This window comes from Thermobia domestica, chromosome 8 (genome assembly GCF_964235325.1).
Source record: "Thermobia domestica chromosome 8, izTheDome1.hap1.1, whole genome shotgun sequence".
In the NCBI taxonomy this organism is placed as follows: Eukaryota; Metazoa; Arthropoda; class Insecta; order Zygentoma; family Lepismatidae; genus Thermobia; species Thermobia domestica.
The window spans coordinates 9,413,599-9,439,207 of NC_137461.1; the positions used below are offsets into that span (position 1 = coordinate 9,413,599).

At 33.9% G+C, this 25,609-nt stretch overlaps 1 protein-coding gene across 1 annotated transcript in view; it reads right to left on the minus strand.

Moving 5' to 3' along the window:
• LOC145692677 (uncharacterized) overlaps nucleotides 1-25,609 on the minus strand; it is a 1,521,027-nt gene that overhangs the window by 1,204,499 nt on the left and 290,919 nt on the right. Inside the window, exons 59-64 of the mRNA XM_081768059.1 lie at nucleotides 21,194-21,262; nucleotides 18,119-18,190; nucleotides 13,368-13,439; nucleotides 9,674-9,712; nucleotides 5,714-5,806; nucleotides 234-287 (exon numbers count right to left, since the gene is read on the minus strand). Coding sequence (XP_081624185.1) covers nucleotides 234-287; nucleotides 5,714-5,806; nucleotides 9,674-9,712; nucleotides 13,368-13,439; nucleotides 18,119-18,190; nucleotides 21,194-21,262 — 399 coding nt within the window. The remainder of the gene's footprint in view (nucleotides 1-233; nucleotides 288-5,713; nucleotides 5,807-9,673; nucleotides 9,713-13,367; nucleotides 13,440-18,118; nucleotides 18,191-21,193; nucleotides 21,263-25,609) is intronic.

A 25,609-nucleotide genomic window follows, 5' to 3' on the forward strand; every position in this document is an offset into this window, starting at 1 on the left:
CACGCTGTATCTGAACTACCACAACCAGGTAGTATGCTGGATATACCCGCACCAACAACTGACATTTGCCTTATCTCCGTTCGCATTCAAGTAATGGTGTGAGAACAAATTGAACACAGACCTCTACAAAAAGCGACAGAACTTTCTTGATTACCTTTATAGAACTGATTAGATAATCCGCATTAGAAATAATTAAACAAACAAATATTAAATATCACTTTAAAAATACTCACCTTCAGAAATGACATATGTAGTACTATTAGGCTTTTCTACGATGGTAGGCTTTCCTACATAAAAGAGTATCTTTTAGTATTAAGAAAGCAACAAATAGTATAAGTTACCACATTCAGTTTAAATTCATAATATTTAAGTCGTATTAACCCCTTGCGTTCCAGTTGTCATTTTCTTATGTCCGTGCTTTAATACCAGATTTTCATTTACTCTTAAAAGACGGTTTACACCGTTATATAGTTATTGTGTATGCGTGAAGAGTGCATTCACGTTAGTGATAAAAAAATGTTTTGTGGAACATTTGGACTGATAAAAGGAAATGTTGATGTTCCGAACGGATACTATGCTGCTTGAGGTCGAAAACACTACCCGGAGATATTTTTATTTTTTCTTTTCTCCGATCTCGAAGTTGAAAATTGTTTATCGTCAAAAGAAGCACAGTTTGTCGCAATTGAATTAGAGGTTTGTACGGGCCGAAATCTTTAGCCCGAGCCCGGCCCAGCCCGTGAATTTACAATGTGAGGTCCGACCCGAGTCCAAAATAATTATGTTCTAGTATTTAGGACCGAGCGCGGCCCGAGCTCGTGTGATAGATGAGCCCGAAATAAGCCCGAATTACAGAAACTTAATAATTAACGCAAAATTGTATTTTCATTCACAGCAATTAGAGGTTTAATTTTGCAGTTGTGCTTTAAAAGTTCTCCAGAAATATCGGTGCAATACATATCATTGTACAGTATATATACAAAGTTAGACCCGTAAACGCCCGAAAAGTAAAGTTGTATATTTAAAAATTTACGGTCCGAGCCCGTGCAGACCTCTAAATTGAATGCTCCCTTAGGCCGGCAATCTACTAACACAAAAACACTTTTTTCTGTGAGTAAGGTGCTATCATATAATGAGAAATAGTAACACACACTCGTACCTTGCATCTACTATATATATATATATAATATTCAGGATTAATATAATCCTTAATAAAGGATATGTGTTCATGACAACCTCTTGGATGTCACTGGTGTTTTGCGATGGAGTATTTTATGACGCCCACAAGGATATCAGTGGAACGCAAGGGGTTAATAATGCATCATGTCTACTAAAATGGAAACATAGTAAAAACCCTTTTCTAGTGCATCGTACTAAACCAGATTATAGTATACATATATTCACGTATTTTAGTTTGAAACTCGCATCCAAATTGTTTCTCTCATACACCATAAAACACACATTTACTTGTAACATTTCAAATATAATACCTGTGGCATTAATATTGATAGGTGCTTAAATTCATTGTGTTTTGTTCATGTGTTAGAATCAATGTGTTGCTAAGGATATATTTTCGTTGTTCCACTGTTATTGTTTAGTTCGTTGGTATTGTATTCTAATTCTACGAATACTTTGGATATTTGGCAGCCAAAATGAGACAAAGTATCAAATGGACAAATTTCTACGTTTCCGATCTATTTTATTTCTAAAGTTTAATCGAAGATTAAATGCAGCAGGAGCAAGGAAACATTTTATGCAGTGTTTAGAGGTAATGTAAAAAAAACTGAAAGTGAATTGAAATCTTTGAGTTTAACATCCCACGTTATGCCTGTTAAAGTAAGGGAGACGATAATTGAAGCAAGTGAATAATGACGGAAGAATTTGGTGGAATGAGAAAGTGAGAGTAAACCGAGAAAACCCACGAGCACAATGTTCTCCACCACAAACTTACTAAGCCGGGGATTGAATTAAGAATCTCAAGCACCAGAGAAAAGCGCTCTAGCACTGAAGAGGGCTTATGTAATTGCTGAAACATGGTAAGAAGTTGATTTTTTTTTTTAAGAAAGTAGATTAGACTTATACTCTATAGTCAGAATGACCGTCAGTCATCGACGTAGATACCATAAATGTGATTCTTCACGAAAATACTCTTGGAAAAAAAAACGTTGAATTGACACACGGAAAGAGATGTTAGCACTCAACGATTGTGTGTCGTTTGTATATACTATTGTGTGTAAGGTATGGGTGCATGGGTTCAATGTGTTAAGTTGCCAAAAAGGTGTTGAAGAAGTCGTCTGAGAAACTGTTTCGTAACATCCTTTTTTTTTCATCTTCTGCGTACAGATTTGAATCTTTTTTGTGCCTACGTTCAGAGAGAAGTGTTTCCTGAGGTAACAGTACTTGAAAATTGGTTCATTGATTCTTTCAATTAAAAAAACACAGGAGCTCCACAGGGTCAACACCTAACTCCTCACGCAACGTTGGGTCATTCACAATGCATGGGCATAGATTATTGACTAATTGAGTGTGTTTTTGTTAGAGATAGGTATGGTTATTAAACACTAAAGTTATCATATGCTACTGCTGAGCCAGTGTGCGTACAGCATGTGCAAATAAGGATTATATTTTGAGATGATTAAAGCTTTGTACTGTTTTACATTGTACCTGATGTTTATCCTGCATGAAGATATTTAAGAGGCTAAGGAGCGAGACGATTTGTTATAATAAAGTAAACCCTGTCTTACATAATTATATGAGAAGTAAGCAAATACAATAATATTTAACTAGATATTTTAAAATGTCATAGTTACCTCTTTGCCCTAGAGCTTAAGAAACGTACTTGAGATATAAAACAAGTGGTAGAAAAATTAAGAACTATTTACCCTCTAAAGATATCAAAACTTTCAATTTTTCAGCAGTTCAATGTTGAACGACTCCTCATTTAAATGGTTTTAAATAGCTACGCATAGCGCAAATCGAAGAAAAAATTGTCAATCTGTTTAACTGCTTTTGGGAAAATGGCTCATGATAAGCTATAACATATGTGTTGGCTAAAGTCACCACAAACATAAAAAACGACAAACTTGCAACTATCCTTAAAAAAACATTGTACAGGGAAAATAAATATTTTCTCAGAGAGATACTAATTTCATATACAAAGCAAACGTGCGAAAATATCATCCCTTTTGTCAGCCAAGAGAGCATCTTTTGTTCTACAATTATACATGTTGTTTAAAAACTTAAGGGACCAGCTGATGTTTTATATGTTAAGCAATAACATTGCACAACTCTTATTTATGCAAAAAAAAAAAAAAAAAAAAAAAAGGTTGCCATAGATTGTACAGTAACAATGGAAAAGACCGAAAAAATGCAACGTCTTAAACCAACATTATCACAAATAAATACTGTTCGATTACCACAATCAAGATGTGCAGTTTTCTTTGACGAAATCTACAGATAGTTCGTCATCCAAAAAAGGATGAGAGGCAAAATATTTGAACGTAAAAGGTGCAACTTCAGTCATAACAAGGGTTCTTGTCCAGCTTGGGGAAAAGTCATGTTATTTTCGTGAAGACAAAACCACTTCGCTTCCAGATGTCCTAATAATGAATCTGAAAATAAGATACAACAAGGAGTGTCAAGAGATTTGCCCTACAATATGGCGATGTGTCTTCAATCCGAAGCTCAGGCAAGGTTGAAACCGGAACTGGGGGTCAGCCACCTATAATTCTAATGGAGTCATAACATTTACAAGATTTTGGTCTTCTAATACAATTAGAAACATGAAATGCTAAGAAAAAATACGTTGATCAATCGGACTAGTATGAGGAGGCATTCCAAAAATTTTATATGTAAATTAAGTTACGGCGATGAGAACTACAGCATCTATCTGAAAGAGAATCTATATAAAAGAATCCGGAAGTGAATATAACATCCACAAAAACCTTATACACTTTTGATGAACAATTAACTTTTCAGTAAAAAAAAAAAAAAAAAAAAAAGCTAGAAACATTAGAACGATTTGGTCGAAATCGAATAGAAAATACTAGAAGAAGTCCAAGATCCCCAATACCACATACAGATACAATCCATGCTATCTCAGTTTAAAACCTCCAAAACTTACAACAGGAAATGTAGTACTGAAAAATCGGGGGAATGGGTACAAGTCTTTAAAGAGGATGGATTAGTTGTTGTATTTACCCTTTTAAAAAATGATATTGTTCTGTTCAGAGCGATGTGTTATCGTTATATTGATATCCTGGTTCAATTAAGTAAAACATGAAAAAGTAATAGGGATATACAGAAGTATTAGGTTATTAAAGATAGGGTAAGTTAATGGAAAGTACAATAAAGTTAACTGCATGCTAGTGCAAAAGTATACTTGTGTAGTCGGTGAAAATGAGGATTGGATTTTGAGGAGATTAAAGATTTGTAGATAGTATTGTAGCGATATTTATCATTAAGGATATATTTAGGAAGCTAAGGAAAAATATTATTTATATTATATTAAAATAATCCATATCTGAAATAATTATATAAGAAGTAAGCGAATAAAAGAAATGTTATTTTTAAGTGTAGACTCCTTTGCCTTGTAGATTAGAGACCTAGTTTGAAATGTATAACAATATTGTATCATGTATGAGAACAGAATAAAGTAGTTTTAAACCACTTCTGCTTGTATTGATTCACTAGTGTAGTAGTGTAAAGATACGTGAATGATCATACATTGATTAACTAAATGCTACAAAATAACGCATTGATCATAAACTATTCAGACTATTAAAAACTGAGATATAGGTAACGACCCCCAAAAGGGGAAAAATGTTAGTATACCTAATTTTTGTCAATATTATATCACAAGCTGATGAAATTAAGCGTTTAAAGTTATTTAGTGCTGCTATGTTAATCTCGTCAATGGTTTTGAAACAAACTACTAAAAATCCATCCTCTACTAAAATTCCATCTTGACATTACACTTTTCGTAAATATTGGTCTCTTCCACACTCCACTGTGTTTCTCGCGCATAACTTTTGATTATTATTATTCCAATTAAACTTATATTTAGTTTAATTTCTAAATTGTTTAATTAAATATTAAACTGAATTTCTTGCTTTTGAATTTGTAATTAGAAAACTTTAATATTGTAATCCAATCATCTAGAAGAATTCACAAAGTATTTTTCTAAATCACCACAGTTATGAGTGGTCTACATTACAGAACTATGAAACGTGTACAATTCTGTCCGCCATAAAAAAAATACATATTCAGTTTTGAGAATTATTGTTGCCTAAAGCAAACAATATATAAGCAAAGAATGTTACAATGATAATATTAGACGTATATATGGAATAATGCCATGAAAATTTCTTAATCTAACGGGTACGGTTGCCAATACTAATAAAATAATATATATCTGTAAGTATTGTAGATAAAGGAGAAGGTTGTCCAAAATAAAAAGAACAATTTTATGTAAAACTGTGGAAGAATGAAATATTTACTTTACTAATATTAGAAACTTAAATTACTCGTCCTCAAAGACACTCATGAGATTGTAAGGACGTATGAGATTATTATTAGTGATACTAATAATACTGTGATAGTTACAGATCTTCACTGAAAAATAATTATCAATTTTATGAATATTATTTTAAGCCCCCATAAGTAATACTGTAACCTATTTTTGAAACCCAAAACTGTAAAATCATATTATTATTACCTTGATGTAGATTCGCGAATGGTGAATATCCTTCGGGAGGTGGGTTAATTTCGCTCATGACATTTATAAATGCTTGTCGTAAATCACGTAGTTCTGAAATGAAACAACAATGTAATCATTATTATGATGTTTGGCAATTCTATTGTTACACATAACATACAGTGAACTTCTAGTTCTTTGGAAAATTGATATAACTATACCTATGCAAATCGCATGTATTTCAGTTAATTTACGATAGTATTTAACGTTTTTTTATGATTCTTTGGATTTCTTTCAAATCCAAACCCATCGCAAATTGAGACAGTCCAACAAAGTACAAGATTCTTGTAATACCTAATTTTCATTTGATGTCACATCTTTCAATTATAAAGTCATAAGTATATGTGAATTTCTTTTATAAGGTGATGAAAATATTAGCAAATGAAAGTCAACATAGGAAAGAAATTTAAAGATATCCAAATTATTAACTTTTTATTTTTACTCTCCTATTGCGGTAAAAAAAAATATGTATCACTTTCAAAGAAAACAATAAATTTAAATTAATGCGATTCTATTCCCACTAATGTGATCAGTAGTAGGAAAATGCAACGAAATATTTTTAATATAACATTCAGAATTATTGCAGGAAAGGTTTCAATACATATACAGGGAGGCCACAAAGTCCGTTATTTCTTGATACCTGAACATGTTGCAGAACTTGTTAGTTCGTCTGTTGGAGAAGCACATAATCAAAGAGACATGTTGGTTTCAGCATGATGAGCACTTGCTCATTATGCCCTCGTCGTATGTGAATATCTTACGAAAGTCTTTCAAAGGCGTTGGATTGGTCGTGGTAGTCCGGATCTGCCACCACGAAACCCAGACCTCATCATCTGTGATAATGCGCAATGAGGGTTCATAAAGAGCATCGTTGCACAAAATCATTACCATATCACTACTGAATTGACAGAAGCTATGAAACAAGCTTTCACTCAAGTTACCCCTGCAATGCTCCAAAAACGTCGCACAAAGACTGGCGGCGTATTATCCTTTGTGAAGATAATGACGGTCAACAGATTGATCCTTTCGACACTTAATGTTTCCTATTTCAATAAAATTTCTCGAAAGTGTTGTTGCTCGTGTCATTCAGTTCTTTCCTTGTAGTTATTAAGATACGTTTAATGGTTAATGTTACTTATTTTCAAGGGTAGCGGACTTTGTAACCACCCTGTATAAAATGATATGCAACATTTTACAGAAATCGTTCTGTCAGATAAAATTTCTTTCGCGAATCGTAAACTTTTACTTGGAAAAGAATTTCTAGGGAATTGGCAAATTTCAATCCCTGAGTTTAACAAACAAAATATCTTTATGCTCAACATCTATACAAGTAAACTGTAAAATTGATATAAAGCCTACCTTGCGTCTGAGTAAATTATTTTCGAAACAGAATAAACTATATCTAAATCAAGAATTAAAGTATTTCATTAAAAAAACACCTCGAAAGCACCGATATTTCTCAACTGTAGACGTTTCAGCTAAAGGTAATTGCCTTACTCATCACAGATCATTTCAGAAAACTGGCGCTCAGTTTGGAATTACATTTCGTTTATTATCTTCAAACAGTGAAAAAAGTTATGAGAAGGGAACCAACCAGACGGAGTTTCACAGATGATATTAGTTGTCTGAAAATATATCTGGTGAGGAAGGCAAAATTGTTTTGCCGAAACTCTCACAGTTCTCGATGCTTTTCTAACATTGTTAATTAATATTGATTATACATTATGTTAAATCAAGTAGCAATTGAAACATTTATAAATAGATTTAAAAAGGCTTGGTTGAAAAGTGATGCCTCCATGACTGCAACTATTTTCTTTCTTGACTGATTTTCAAAATGATTTATGTACCTAATAGCTACATTTATCCTTTATGTAATGTACTTGTTTTCTTTGTCTAGACACTTGTAATGTGGTTGACCATCAGAGGAACAGCATTGGCATTGTGTCGACGAAATAATTCGCGGAAACCATTGAAACAAACAGCGACAAATTGCTACATAACTTAACATTTTTCTAAAAAAGAGTTCAACTTATAGTAATTGTGGTGAAAGCTGACATTCAATTCTTTCCGGCCGCTTTTGCCAACTAGTGACGCATTGATGCAAATGCGTGGAAATGGATGCGGGGCTATGTCGGAAAGTAGAAAATACATTACATAGGAGACAAATGCACCTATCAGATGCAAAAGAAAATTTTGATACTAGGTTAACGAATAAAAAAGATTGCAGCCATGAAGGCGTTGCTTTTTTATCAATCTTTGTATTTATCCCCAAGCAATATTAAAGATAAAACATATATTGTAGTGAATCATAACATTATATAAGTATCTCATTTTTACACTTCTTACCTTTAATTCTAAACATCTCACATGAAAGCATATTATTAAGGAAACAAGACGCCAAACACAAATTATTAATAATCAATGCATTATAGTTTTAATAGAGTCAAATTAAAAGTAATTACACTGAATAAGCACGGCACAATTATCATATGTATGTTTTCAATGTGTATATATAATGTGTTAATTAAAACTCTCAGCTAAGAAATTTCTTCTTTAAAATAATAATAAATTATCATGTATAAATTTCAATATTGAATGTCAATAAACTCACAATCAAAAATTTGATAAATCATGTTAGATACATCATGTTATATTTTTTTTAAAAGAATCAAGTATGATATTTAAATGAATACCGTTACTGTAATTGGATCTTTTGTATAATAAAAGTTAATTCGAGTAATAGTGCTTTCATTATTAATAAAAATTGCATTTCAATTCGGCGTAAAATTACAGCGACAAAGTTATATCATCATCATAGGTACTTTGCCATTATGGACAGGTCACTTGCCGTAACTGTGAAGCTTCCATGCTCCACAGTCTTCCGCTGGTCTCTTCGTCTTCATGTACGATTTTAATGTTTTGACATCGTCCATCAGTTGTAGCCTACTTCGTTCCCTCCTCCTCTTTCCTGCCACCATACCTTCTACTACGTACCCTCCTGATACAATTCCTTCTTAGCCAATGTCCCAACCAGTTTCTTTTCCTCTTCTTAATACTATCTAAAATTGTTCTTTTCTCCCACACCACTTCAAAGACCCTCTCATTTGTTTTCCACTCGACCCAACTAATTCTATCCATTCTTCTCCACACCCACATTTCGAAAGCTCCCAGTCGTTTTTCATCATTTTTGTGTAATGTTCAAGTTTCTGACCCGTACAGTATAATACTCAACACGAAGCATATTATGAGTCGTTTTATCAACTCTTTATTCAACGTCCCACAGAATAGCATTTTCTTCCTTTTAAAGTCATTTCGCCATTCCTATCCTTGCTTTAATTTCACCTTCACACTTCAAGTTAGATATAAGAATACCTAAATAGAGACAATTAAGGTGCTATACGGAATCAAAATTAACATTAGATGTGATGAAACTAAAAATGGAATAAATTCGATAGTTACTGAAGAAGGATTTTTCTTTTCTGAAACTTTAGTGAACGTTTTACTTATAATCAACATTTTTAGTTCTAAAACCCTCACTAGTACGTTAGCAATACTCGGGCATGTACATTTGGAAACGAATGTAAAAGCAGGTACAAATAAGTCTATGAGAAAAATGTATGATTCCGAAAAACATATAGTCTCATGTTATGTTTGTTAGTCACAACATGACGTGTCACAAAACAAAATTTATTGAAATAATTAAATTAGATTTAAAAACATTAAATTAGCCCACAATAATGTTTAACGCAAGGACGCATATTATTTATTAATAGACAACACGTAGGATGAACGATCACTGGGATTGTCTCAGATGATTTATCACAACCAGTACATAACCACAACAAATTTAACACCCAGACAAACAGTAAAATATATCACCACACACAACGAAATAACAAACACACTAATGCAAAGACTTACGGGCCTCAGCCATAGCGATGAACATTTCTATATCGTAATCTGGGGAAAATTGGATGTTTAATATTAAATTGGATGTGTAATATTAAATTGACCACATTTCATACAAATAATGTATATCTTTAAAGGCTATGTTCAAAAATAACTACTAGGTTTATTATTTTTAGTAAGTGTTTTTAAAAAATGAAACATATTGTCTGATTTCCTGTTCACGTTATTCCTAAAATTACATGAGATTTAGTCAGTTTCCTTTAAAAATGTGTAATAAGAGGGGTTTTAATCAGTGTCAGATTCTCAGGTCATGTTAGTTCTGAAATTATATGGGTTTTAGTCTGTATTTTTTTTTTTTAAAAAAAAATGTGTAATAGTTTGGGTTCAGTCAATATCTGATTCCCTGTTAATGTTATTTCTGAGATTACATGACGTTTATTCAGTTTCTTAAAAACTACGTCATAGTATGGATTTTAGTGTGTGTCTTAAAAATTGAAACAAATTGTCTGATTCTCTGTTCATACTATTTGTCAAATTAAATTTCAATATAATATACTGTTGGGTGCAGATTGGGAAAATAGTTATACTAAACGTTTTCTTTATTAAAGAAAACTCTCCTTCAGCTTTATTTAGAAAATAGGAAAATATTTTTTTCTGTACCTGCTAAATTATTTTCCTAATACATATCGTGTCGAGTAATTTAATGAAACAAGTAGTTTTAATGTACGAGGAGCATCCAGTTAGTAAATTTCGCATGCGTCCCATAGCTAGGAAATGTGACTGCGTGCACATGAGAAAGTAAGGTTCTAGCATGGCGCATGCGCGAGCGAAAGTTTCCTAGTGCTGTCCGTAGCGTCGTGACAGTGATTGAAGATTGGTGTTCCTAATGCAGCTCCCGCCGCGTGTGAAGTGCAAGCAGTGATAAAGATTTTGAATGAATAGGGCATAGCGCCGATTGAAATCCATCATCAGCTATATCATTGCAAAAATGTCAATGCCGACTCCATGCTCCTCGTTTTACGTTCTGAAGTCATTTGCTTCGGCACCCACCCTGGCACACAACTTCTTGAACAACAGGCGCTCCATGACATTGGTATGCAATAAGGAGCGGGAAATCCGGGAATTGACCGCTTTATTCCGTTATTGCGAAGCGATGATTCCGCATGATGCATTCAAGAACAAGATCCACAAGGTCATCTGTGATGACGGTTGGCCTCCCAGTGCGCTCCTCATCATGAACATTTTGGCGTCCTGCTGCAAATTCTCAGTACCAGCAACGCATCATCTGCTTGCTTATGTTGTTAGGCCCATGGACCTGGCACAGCTGACGATGGATTTCAATTGACGTTATGCCCTGTGCATTCAAAATCTTTGTCACTGCTCACACTTCACACCCGGCGAAAACTGAAATAGAAACGTCCATCTTCAACCACTACCACGACGCTACTGAGAGCACTAGGGAAGTTCCGCTGGCGCATGTGCCATGCTTTGTCTTACTTTCTCACTTACACACTGTCACTTCGCGCAACACATGGTTTCTTAGCTTTGGTATACGTGGGAAAGTTATTTCTAGATACGCCTTATATATCCTGCATAAAATAAGATGATCTGATTTATGTGTTGATTTTAAATATACTAAATCCTCTCTGCTCTGTCTTATTTAAAAATATTTCAGGCAAAAGTATGATATAATTTACGATTTTTAATCAACAAGTGTTTCTAATAGTTAATTTACCCGAAAAATATCTTACTTTATTCGTTTTATAGTTTGTCATGCGTATATATAAAAATATATAAACACGACGACAGTAAAGTTCACGACCAGTAAAAAGTAATTGTATAAATAAATTTCAATTTTTACTAAGATTTTCTACATATTTTGTTTCCGATCTTCCTTAACTGCAAAATACGAGGATAAGTCAAAAAAAATATCCACACTGTAGCTATAACTTTTCTTACATTGTTGATACAGACCTCTGTCCTCGTTTATTTTATTGTTATGCTGTTATGGTGATGCTGTGAAAGTTTGATCCTAATTCCTCCTTTTGTCTTCCTTTTATTGCAGATAGATCATAACCACTTCATTAGAAGTTTACACCAAAAAGGAACAAGGAGCAGTGATCCGGTTTTTGTGGTCGGAAGGTGTATCAGGGGAAGCAAATCCATGAAAGACTTTCAGCACAATACGGGAACAATGTCTTGCTGCAAGGAAGTATCTACGAATGGATTGAAAAAATAAAACTGGTCACACAAGTGTGACGCACGAAGAAGAAGCCCGACGACCATCTAACTAACTAACTAACTAACTCTATGGCCTATGGAACCCGGAGGTTCAATGCCGTGTTCACAAAAGCTCTCCAATGACTTCTATCCTTAGCTAACTGCATCCACTTTCTACTTTGTATTCCAATCTCTGCGAGATCCATCTTAATATTATCCTCCCATCTGCGCCTAGGTCTTCCTAATGGTCGTTTTCCGATTGGTCTTCCAGTCAAGACTTTGAAAGCGTTTCTACTTTCTTCGATTCTAGCTACATGACCCGCCCACCTAAGCCTCCTAGATTTGACGATCCTAACAATGTTGGGTAAACCACATAAATCATGTAGTTCCTCGTTATGAAGTTTCCGCCATTCCCCATTCCCGTTCCTCTTGGGTCCGAATATTCGTCTCAGGATCTTGTTCTCAAATACTTTCAGTCTATGTTCTTCCCTCAGAGTAAGTGACCACGTTTCGCAGCCATACAGAACAACAGGCATGATTATCGTTTTGTATATTTTAAGCTTCAAATTCCTCGACAAAATTCGCGACGACAAGAGATTTTGAACCGAATAGTAACGCGAATTTCCTGCTTTTAGTCGACATTTAATTTCTTCGTGAATATGATTTTCCTCTGTTAATATTGATCGTAGATATTTGAAACTATCCACTTTATCAAAAGTATTATTTAATATTTTATCGCATCCATAATTTGCTGTATTCCGGTCCCGACGTACTTCCATGTATTTAGTTTTCTCTGCATTTACTTCTAAACCCATGTCCATGCAAGCGTTAATAAGATCTCTGCATTTCTTTCTATTGTTCTCCTATCATTCCCTATTAAATTTACATCATCAGCATATGCCATAACGTGGTGAATACCGTTCAACTCTAGGCCCTGGTTGCTATCTTTGATTTTCCTTATCTATGACCATCTACGGCCACAAATAATGACAACATTGAGCATGCACATGACATGGTTCTGTTAGACAGACGAGTGACTGTTGATGAAGTGACACATCGTCTTGAAATTAATCATGGTTCCTGATACACCTTGCGACCACAAAAACCGGATCACGGCTCGTTGTTCCTCTTTGGTGCAAACTTCTAATGCGGGGGCCATGACCTATCTGCAATGAAGGGATTAGGATCAAAATTTCATAGCATGATCACAACAGCATAACAATAAAATAAACGAGAACAGAGGTCAATACGAACAATGTAAGGAAAGTTGTAGCTACATTATGGATAATTTTCGACTTATCCTCATATATTTGATAAACTACCTTACCTATATTTCAACTACTTCTATTTCTAATAAAGATCCAGCTTCAAGAATAGTTTTTCCTATCATCTTATATCGCAAAGTAATGAAAGCATTTATCTAAACATACAATTCATTATATTTCAAGATATTGAATATTAGTAAATACACAAAGTTTAAACTTACTCGTTTGTGGTGTGGCTGCATTCCATACACTTAATACCTTCTTGATGAAAATATCTCTTTCTTCTAGATTTTCTGTAAATACGATTTAAAATTCAACTTAGAACAAGCAGCGAAAATAAAATATCGACATTCCAACTTATGTCAAGAATTGTACAAAAACGTTAAGATATTCATCTTAGACCTACTACGAAAAATAACTTTTACTAAATCGTGCCTAATAATTGCATAAAAACATTAAAATATTTATTATAAACCTACCACGAGAAATAACTTTACAAAATCGTAGCTAAGAATTGCATAAAAACGTTAAAATATTTATCATAAACCTACCACGACAAATAACTTCACTAAATCGTAGCTAAGAATTGCATAAAAACATTAAAATAGTTATCATAAACCTACTACTAGAAATAACTTCACTAAATCGTACCTAAATTGCATAAAAACGTTAAAATAGTTATCACAAACCTACTAGAGAAATAACTTCACTAAATCGTAGCTAAGAATTGCATAAAAACGTTAAAATATTTATCATAAACCTACTACGAGAAATAACTTCACTAAATCGTACCTAAATTGCATAAAAACGTTAAAATAGTTATCAGACCTACTACGAGAAGAAACTTCACTAAATTATACCTAAAAATTGCGTGAAAACGTTAAAATATTTATCATAAACCTACTACGAGAAGAAACTTCACTAAATTGTACCTAAAAATTGCGTAAAAACGTTAAAATATTTATCATAAACCTACTACGAAAAATAACTTCACTGAGAGTGCACTAATTTGAGTACATTCTCACTAATCAGCAGAGCCCGTCAAAATATAGCTCTTATTTTCTTGAAATATGGCATAGCAAAATGGCTTTTAAAAATTAAAAACGTCTTTTATATATATCTGTTATTAAAAATATGGCTTTTATGTACAGCTTTTTATTTTTCCATTACATTCCAATACTTACATATTAAAAACTACAAATGGCCATTCTGTAAACAAATATCATTCTTTATTGAACATTATAATCAAATATTGTTCAATGTTGGCTGTTGACAGACACAATCTCCTGTCGTTGAGTAAATAGTTCAACTTTGAAAAGGAACGCTCAACGTCTGCTGATGTCATGGTACAAATTTGCACGAGAGCACGTCCAAATGTGTCCAATTATCTGGAAGTGGTTCCAGAGTGTTGGCTCCTGCTAGTATTTGAGCCACTGCTCACAGAGGCTTCCACCCATAATTTCGCCACAGAACAGCTTCCATCTTCTTGTTTATTGTTTCGCCTACATGGCCAGTCCATTTTTAAGATATGAACTTTCCTACCTTTGAAATGGCTGTGGTTAGTTGCATAGACTGACTCTCAGTTCCTCTATTATTTGTGGGATCTCACCGTAGTTGTGTTCTATTGAGATGAGCTGTCTCTGCAGGAGGGGATTCTGAAGAATACTCTTAGCTTTCTTCACACATTCAGCATCCTCCTCCCATTGGAAAAGAAATATTAACTAGGAAAAATTATACAATACGACTTGCTTACTTTGCAGAATATCTATTGAAAATTGCTTTTGAATATTGCTTTTAATCGGAAATATGTTTTTTATCGCTGGAACAGACAAAATATAGCTTTTATGGCTTTTTAAATGTATGTGGGAAATATGCTGGAACCCACAAATCGCCTACATACGAAGTTTCAAGATGATCAAAACGTTAGGGCAAAACATGGCAAAATGGCATTTGACGGGCTCTGCTAATCAGATGAGAAAACTGCTGAAGGGCCTCCGTATGATTAGGAGGCGTTTACAAAGTTGATAATCAATGGGCATCTTCGTCATGGAAAAATGGAAGTAGATTTATCCCGACCTGTTTCTGGGTGAGTTCAGTGCTTTCTATACTGCACTGAGTACAAACAACAAAATAAATAAATAACTGAAGAGAAAAAAGAAACAAATTTTCTTTATTCTTATTTCTTTCTCGAGTGTTGAGTTTTTGTTAATTTAACTTATTGATTTATTTTTTGCTTTATGTTATAATTCTTCCGGTCATGTTTTTTGTAGATTGGAATCGTGTCTTAATGGAATTGTCACAACCCCGATCACGCGATCCACAAGCTAATCATACAATTACAGCATGTCTACGGAATTGCTATGGCAATAGTGGCAATTTTCTTTCTAAACGCTCCATTGTAATGGTGTTCGGCAACTGCACTAAATTTTTATTTTTAACAAGTTATACTAAAACTCGTTTTTACGAGCAAGAAATCATTAATCTCGAGTTCAGACTCATCTTTTTCGTGAAAATCAGAATTCAGGTGATTTATACCGAAAACTAATTTTTGACAACAACAAAAAAAAAAGGAAAAACATATCGTTACTTTTGCGGAAGGAAGACTTTAGTTGCGAACAGGTGTTTTTATCCTTGTTTGGAGATCATTAAATACATCTCTCTATTGATTTTTTTGGCAACTATTAAATAGATGTATATTTTATTTAGAGTTACAGCAGGCACGTAGCCAGGATTTCGTGAAGAGGGGGGTCCGTGACATGAAATACTGTGGTCAACATACCAGGACCTCGATCATTCTGAACTATTTTACTAAAACATATATTGTGTCGTTTAGCCAGGATTTCGTAACGGGAAGGGGGTGACATGAAATTCTAAAGGCCGAGGAGCTCGATCAATCTAAACTACTTTACTATCAACATATATTGGTTTATTGTGACAATAAAATGAGGATATGTTAGTAAGTATTTTAATAAACTATGAAGAAATCTCAAGTAAAAGAATTTTAAAAAGTATTGATAAAGATTATACAATATTTACGTTTTTCCTCTGTTTATTCAAATATAACAATTTTTCTTTCATTTTGGCCTCAAGTATTATAAAAAGTACATATCCAATAATAAAATATTTTACAATATCTGCGTTACTCTCTCTGTTAAATCCAATGTTAACAGAACTTTCTTTCCACATAATTTTTTGTTTTTATTATTCCGTCAACTAGTGTCTCTTCCAAATGACAGGTTAAAGGAGTAGTAGAAAGTTGTTTTTGAAATAACACGTTTGATACTGCAAGGATGCGATGACGAAAAATTATGATTAAAAAATGTCCACGCTGTTACACAAAATGATGAGAAAAAGAGTGCTTTCGGAAGCTTGAAATCTCCCTGACTAGTAGCAGAAATTCTGAGAATTCCGCAACTTTTGTAGAAAGTTTAAATTCCCCGACTCTTCCAGGGTATCTCGCTTACCTTGCCACCATGTATTGTAACTAATACAAATCTCCTCATAAGAAAGAGTAACCAAAAGCTTCCTCTAGTTTATTTTTAGTGTTGGACCTTCTTTTTCTCATTTCATTTTGTTTCATCCTTCCTTAAATTTTTTTCATTTCTGGTCTCGAAGGGGGGTTCGAACCCCCCTTGACTAGGTGCCTGGTTACAGTGTCTGACAAATATCTCTAACACACTAGTTTCTATTGCGTCCTCAATTTAATGGTACGGTGCTCTGTTAAAGACTGAAAACGAGGCTGTCTTATTTGCAATCTGTAAATCCTCACTAATTATTCACTTCACACTTGACTTTTGGTCACATACAACTTCACTTAGAGCTCTTCTGAAGTGGCGGATTCCTATTCGTATCTGGGGAAATTCATATGTCGCTCATGAGGGTTTAATGTATTATATTCGTTACTGTAGTAGAACAATATTCTTTATTAGATTTATTTTCGATTTTGTATTTGGTCAGTAATTTTTATTAACATAGAGAAACCCATATTGGGAACTTTAACTACGAGGGGAAAATCCCAGGAGACTGTGGACAGAGGTGGGTATGTGAGACCAAAACTAACATGAGACATTAAAGATCAGTGGTACCTTTATTTTTCTACCTAAGTACCAAGTACATTGAGACATCTCTCATACCGGTCTATAAGCTTCAAAATCCCTTCCAGGGAAAATTCAAGCCTCCGCATGCGGAAGAAGCATCGAACATCTTGTGTGACTTCAGCATTACTTCCGAAGCGCCTACCGCCGACAGTTCGCTTTAATCATGTCATTCACCATCCTGATATTTTCGTCTCTAATTGCCGTACACGTCCTTCCAGCTATCGGTGTGTTTCTCACTGAACTAACTGCCGACACCATCTCCGCACTTTTTTTTTTTTTTTTTGACATCACATCAGGCCCATAGACTTCCACAAGGCGGTTATGGATTTCTACTTCCGATACGCCACGTGCGCATTCACAGCGGACAACCACTCGAACTTTCTCCTTTGACCACGACGTCAAAACGAGCCTTCTCTCCATAGCTACCAGACTCAGACTGAGAGACCCGTCTCCGCTTTGCGCAAGCGATGCGACGGCAATATTTGCAGGTTCGCGGGATAACGATACCCACTTGTGTCTGGGTGTGTTGCGCGTACAACCGCTGTCTTGTTTCCTCATTCCTGTTCACTTTACTTGGGAAAACTTATTTTCGGATTCCCCTCGTATTTGTGTATCTTACCTCAGTAAGCTCTCAGATGCCTTTTAACAAGTTATATTAAGAGATGTATTACTATTATATCTATAGTTCTGTGTTACTTTACTCACTTACTCTGCTTCTTTTTCTAATGATTCGACTTCAGCACGGTTAAAGAAAAGCAAAGTCATTTCCTGAAACCTGGACCAAACTTATTTAGTGAGAAATCTTAAAATCATGTTTCTCAAAAATATTATATATATATATATATATTAAATACAACAAATACATTATTACTCACGTGGTTCTGGTGAGGCATCCTCCCAAAGATATTTCATCTTCTTTATAAATTCTTCCCTACCTGCATCTCGATCTGGATAATACAAGAATTGAAGAGTTAATATTTACATCGTATCAATGCCACTGTCTAAATTCACAAATATGAGTATCAAGTTCTTCTAAATTATGTTTTACAATGTTAAGTAAGGTCTTGACATAACATATAAAATAGTAGTACAATGGAGTCCAGAAAATGTGGCCTAATGTAAGCCGAGGGGTGGACGAGTTTGTGAAAATGCCGGAAATGGGGTTAAATAAGAATAAGAACGAGTGTTTCCTCAGAAAATACAGCATTGTACTTGTATATATTGGTTGGTTGAGAATACAACAAAGAATAAACTGCCCAAATATCCGAAAGGAAAATACGTACTTTATTAAAGCATACAGTGGATTTGACCTTGAACGGGCCTGCGCGCGGGTTTTTTTCGTCATGCTAGAGTGTGGCAGAGTTACCCGGACAGCGGGGTTCCAGTGCCGAGTTTCAGGGACTCTATTGTAGTATTAGAAGAATTTTCCCATAAACTTTGCATTTGATCTGTGATCTGATTAAAATTATGTTTTACTAAATCATATAAAAACACTGTATGAAGAACAGTTGTACCAATAAAAACACATGTGTTTCATCTTAGCTTCTCAAATAAATAAGTTAAATTAAGGAATATCCACAAATAATTTCATAATTAGAACCAAGAGAAAGATTCAAGCAAACGTGTACCAGATAACATAATGCACTATACATTTATACTCGTACTTGAGACGGATGCTCTGGGCTAACCAAATACTAGCACGTAAACCATAGCAATAAAAACTTAAAATCAACATAATGTCCATGATATTTCTCCTGAATTCACACACCATAACAAATATTATACACCATATTTGACGATAGAGGATCAATAGTATAAACTACAAACTCAAGAGCTGAATATTAACCACGTCAGGTGCTACAGAAACATTGTTATACCAAATAACATGTTTTTCTATATAAATATAAAATTATCATGCTTGACGATACAGGATGAACTATATACTCCAACTTAAAAATACCAATATCCAGAACGTCAAGTGATGCAGGATTGAGTCTAATAAAATAAAACTCACAAAAACATTAAATATATATAACCCCTTGCGGTCCAGGTGTCAATTTAGTATGTGCGTGCTGTAATAACCAGGTTTTCATTTACTGTTAAGAGACTGTCTAGACCGTTATATAAGGTGCAGTTATTGTGCACGCGCGAGGATAACATTCACATTACTGATTTTTAAAAAAAATGTTTGCATTGTGAAACATTTCGACTGGAAAAGGGAAATTTTCATGGTTTGAAGGGATTTTATGCTGCTTGGAGTTGGCCACACTGAACGGAGATCAAAGATACTTTTTTCTTTTCTTCTTTTTTCAAATCTCGAAGTTGCCAATTGAAGAGGTTAGTGCAACAGTGGTCTAACCCACATTTTTTTTTTTTAACAAAATGGAGAAAAATCAAGTTAACGTTAAACACATGTGTTTTTGTACAATATACCAAATACAAGCACAAGTGGTTGAATGTGTCATACATTGTATATATACATATATTGTACAAAAGACCACATGTTTTTAACTTTAACTTTATTTTTCTCCATTTTTTTAAAAATGTGGATTAGACCACTGTTGCACTAACCCCCTCAATTGTTAATCGTCAAAACAAACTCATGTGCTTCGTAATTGCATGCTCCCTTATGCCTACCACCTACTTAGATAAATTTTCTTTCAGTGAGGTGCTGTCACCTAAAAAGAAATAAGAGAACTAACTCTTGCCTTGCATCCACTAAAAAAATCATTATTCCTAGGATTCATACGAACTTTAATAAAGGATGCGTTTTCATGACACCTCCATGAATGTCACTGGCATTTTGCAACGTAATATTTTATGATATCTGCATAGATGCCACGGGAACGCAAGGAGTTAATAATAGCTGTGTAACAGTTTTGGCAGTGTAACACAGGTGTTATTAATACATATTTGATGTACTGTGAATAATTCCAAAGCCACAACGAACAAGATACAAGCATTTAGTTATTTGCTCCCAGCCATTTTTCACCCGAATGAAAAACAACAAATATATTCTCCCTGGAAAGTGGTTCAGCTTCCATAGCTCTTACATTTTCCCCTATATACAGGGTGTTTACAAACAACACCGACAACGTTTGGGAGGTGATTCCAGAGACCAAGGTAAGCCAAAAAGTATAAAACAACCTCGGTGCACAAATGCTTCCTTTCGAAGTTATAGGCTACCGAAAACATGAAAAGAAAAGAACTTTAAAGGTCCATAGCTCGAAAACCATAGAACCTACCATAACTTTACTTAGGAACTTGTATGTGTGTTATCCAAAAATATATGTTTCAGAATCCTAAGCTACTCACAAAGCAACTTTTATCGAGGAAGTTTGTGGGCATATAATTTGAAGTACTCACCAACTACCTTTATAAAAATTATTAGGAAAGTACCGCAGGATTCTGAAACATGGATATTTGGATAGGGCACATACTAGTTTCTTAGTGAAGTCTTGATCCGACTACGGTAGATCCCATACTTTTGGAGTATAACTTTAAATTTCATTTTTTCATGTTTTCGGCAGGATATAACTCCGAAATAACGGATTTTTGTACCCAAGTTAGTCTATAGTTTTTGTCTTATCTTGGTCTCAGGAATCACCTTCCAAACGTTGTCGGTGCTGTTTTGAAATATCCTATAAATCATTAGTAAACTTAATAAGTAGAATTAATACTTATGAGTTTTAAATGAGTAGAAATGACTTATAAAATGTTATACTTTTGGTTGTATTACTAATGATTAGAAGGTATCATCATTTGTTTGTTATTATATCCAATTTTCCTATAATATCAATTAATTCTAAAGAAAAGTGTTGGAACATACACAACTAATTAAATTATTTTGTACAATAACGTATATTTCAAAAAATCCTAGCACTTATTTATATCAAATATCACATAAAGTTTAACGCAATTATACACACCAAATGAATAAAAAAACTTACTTGGATTTCTGATTGTAGTATTATATATCTGCACCATCTGAATTAGGTAATTTCTTTCCTTTTCTCTCACTGGTTGAAAGAAAATGTAAAAGAATGTCGTATTAGTGATAATTTAATAGAAATATCAAGGATGTTATAAATAGAGGATCTGCCCATATGTATCTTCATTCTATTAAATCGGTGAAGCCAAAAAACAACCGAGCATTGGCACGTCTGATTGGCTACTCTCGTTTCTACCATCGTTTGATTGGCTACTTTCGTTTCCGCCGTTATTGTTAGCTCAAAACATTGCGATCCTATTGGGCGAAGTGGGCAGAGTAGGGGTGGCGAAACTGTAACGTATGGCTTCAAGATTTTGTTGTAAGGGCAGATCCTCTATTTTATAAGATCCTTGAGAAATATGATATTTATTTAGCTGAAGTGTAAACTCAATACTCTTAATTTCATTTAAAATAAAGATTTCATTTTATTTCATTTATTTGCCTGTTTCATTAGCTCACAAAACGTGAGAAATTATTACGTAAGCGTTACAGTTGGCAATGAAATAAATAAAAAATACTATCAATTAGCAGAAGGTATACATAATATTACATTTTGCATCTTCCTAAAATGTATAACCATAAAGTAAAAGATAAAACTAAGTATATAAACATGACCATTTACATGTTAATTAGGAAACCATTTATACCAATTATCATGTACTGAGGAGAAGATTCTGTTGCCAATTCTTCATTAACTGAATCATTTAAATGTACCTTAATAGTGTAATAGCATTTCACAGCAAGTAGGTTAAAACATTTCTCACGTAAAACGGTAGCATAAGTCATATTCTTTAAGTACATACAGCAGGAATTTATTATACAACCTAACACAATTCATATAAACAATTTTGTTTATATTAGCATATTTTTAATGCATCACAAATATGTCACTGTCTTGTCCTATATATATGGCTATGAACTTTTTGAGGCGAGTTGAGTTGATTTTGTGTTTAACGCCCCTTTCAGCACTGAGGCCATATGAGACTGGACCTACTGATTAACGTTGAATCCGAATTACATGAGCTCAAACCAGGAATTGAACCATAAACATTTTTGTTAAAGGTAAAAAGATGCCTGTTTTACAGTAGAAAAATAGATTTATAAATGTATAAGCTGGGAACTGTTAAAAGGTTTGCTTCTATGAAAATATTTTTACATTACGACTTTGTTGGTATTCCTAAAATTATCCTAATCGTGTCTTTTTTTTAATCAAAAAGTGCTGAAACTAAGAAGTGTTTTCCTCGACAACATACCTTAATGTTTATATAAGGCAAAACACACGCTACTTAGTTTCTTGGTTAAAGTGGAGATGTGAGAGATCGTCTTGTTCTCACGAAAGTAAACGAGTAATTTTCTTGCTATAATTGATTCTGTAAGAAGTTTATTTTCTAAATAGAAATCTATAGTTAAAATATTTCATCAATGCATATCTATACACTCATATAACAGAAGAAATCTTTAAATGGCTGACTGATTGAATAGCGCCTCGATCAAACTGTTTGAAAGAACGTTGAAATTCGGACAATACATTGAATTTGTGATGAAAGGTACCACAAAAGAAGGATTTTTGGTACCACAAAGGAAGGGGAAAAATAGATGATCATATTATTAATAACACATGAATATATCAGAATTTTTTGAGGCTAGATATATGAAATTGTGCATTTAAACCTCTCATTTAGCATAATTAGACACGTTTCAGTGCATTTTGATTTTTGATCCAGAATTCGTCATAAAAGAAGCATTATATCGTGCTAAACTTGTTATGTATGTAGTATGTACAAAATACAGATATAAAACGGAGACCCTTGAGCATGTTCTCGGCCAGTGAAAACAAAACGTATACACAGACATGATGAGACAGTAAATTTGATAGAGAAAGAATGCTCAGAAAAGGTCTTAAGATAATTAAGGAAAATATAGTAGATATAGAAAACGAATGGCTTAAACCAGATTTGGTTTCAGAAACAGACCGGAGGAGATTAACTGTAGATGTGGTTTATTTTGAGGATAATGAAAGCTTGGAGGAACAAACTCATCTGGAGAAGAACAATAAATACCAGAAGCTGCAAAGGATATTTCAGGTTCGTAAGGAATTCCGGTTCCTACCGGTGATTGTGGGAAGCAAAGGGACAATACCTAGGTTTATATAAAGAGATTGACATTGCAGAAAAGGTAATCAAAGGCTATTTCACTCATAGCTTTAAGGTCATCAATAGACTTTACTATCTAACACTTAGACTATTAACCATTTCACCATTGGAATAATTCTTTCATTTTATGTTAATATGTAGTCATTTATGTACACACTCTTTTAAAGGAAGAATAATATAGCTAAAACATACAGAAGAAATTTTGGAAGAAATAAATTTTAAGTTTAGAGACATGAAGTTCGGAATTTAAACTTTTAAATTAAAATAATTAAATATATTACTTAGTGTATTTTAATAATTGACCTGATAGGAAATAGAAGAGTCGCAAGATAAAAGAGTAGAGATAGAATTATTATAATGTGACCATATCTCGAAATTCCTTAAGTTTAGATACATAAAATTTCCCCATTCGATTTCGTTTAAAATAATTAAATACGTGATTATTGCTTTTTGATATTTCATCAAGAAGAAAAGAAAAGAGAGGGGATGAAAAACAGGTTGAGTTATGATTATTGAAATGAAATGAAATGAAATCTTTGAGTTTTACGTCCCACGGTTATGCCGGTTAGGCTAAAAGAGACGGTGATGATTAGAGATGAGTGAAATGGTTGAATGAAGAAAGTGGGAGGAAACGGGAGAACCCCGAGAAAACCTACGAGCACGGTGTTTGTCCACCACAAAGTTCACTTGGCGGGGGTGGGATCGAACCCGGGACCCCAAGCACCAGAGGTGAACGCTCTACCACTGAGCCACCGCGCCCCCGAGTTATGTTTATTATACGATGATGCACATATACCTGAGTTTACAAATATGAAATTTTGTATTTGGAATTTTATTAAAAATAACTATACAATAGATTCCTTTATTTTATATATTTGACCTCTGGAGGATAGCAGAGAATGTAAGAGTAAGTAGTGGTTGTTTAATGTTGAAACATTTGTTAACTTATGTTAAATTAAAATGACCAAGTAACTAATTTCTTTCCTCTAAACTCAAAGAAATCTGAGATATGGATATTTATTTTTTATTTGAAATTTGACTGAAAAGTGAACAAAATGGAAGTTTCTATTTTTATAATAAGATGCTTACATATCTTAATGCCTTAAGTTTAGAAGAATGAATTGACTATTCAGGCTTTCTCATTTAAAATAATTAAAATTCTGTTTCTGCGTTTCTAGATATTTGACCCCCCAAAAAAACAAAGAGTTTAAAAGGTGAAGAGCACGTAAGCTTACGCCACCACCCTTCTCCCAAAATCCTCAGATATTTATATCTCAAAGTGTCTTAAATTATGACTCAATGTTATGTTAGAACCTTTACTTAAAGAAATCGGAGACAACTGGCGAGATGTACGACTTATTCAAAACCCGTACATAGGACAACGACTAAAGTTGCACATGAATGAAGGAGAAACTAATAGTGTGGAGATTGGAAGAGGAGTCAGACAAGGATGTAGTTTGTCGCCCCAATGTGAAAGTTTACAGTGACCATGGGCGGCGATTAGGGGGAGCAAAGGGGGGCAGTTGTCCCCCCCCCCACTTTTTTGAAATTACCAATTAATGTATATAGTTTCATTTGGAAATATAAAGTTTTGTATGTATTATTGGTTCATAACATAAAAATGGTGCCATAAAATGTTTGTCGTTCCATGAGTACGTATTGGTTGTCTTCCCGTGGAATTAAGAAAGCTACAGGAATTGCGTTTGAACTGCCACTAAAAATGGACCGAAAATTAATCTATTGGAGCGCCACAATTCGAGCGTACTTTAATTTCTTCTTGCAAGGGCTCGATAGTCAGCTGCTCTGGAACTAATTGAGATAACATTTCGCAAGAAAAGAAGTCCTTCACAAGTTATTCTTTAATTGCACAAAAATCAACAGTTCCTAAATTGTATTTTGTTCTTTCTAATAATAAGGAATATTTTGATTTGATTTTTTTCAGTTTAACATCCTGTTCAGCAGCGAAGTTATGTGAGACGTGGACTTAATGATCAACGTGGAGTCCTAACCACGTGAGCTCCTCCCGGGAAATCGAGCCCGGGTCTCCCACGTCAATGACCTGTATGCTAACCGCTTAGCCACGAAGGAGCTCAGTAAGGAATATTAATTTTGCAGTGTAATATAGGAGTTATGGGGTGTACATATACAGTTTTGTATATACAATTACATTTATTAAATTTAACATAATTCTAGGTTTTAGGATTATTTTGTATAACTGAAAT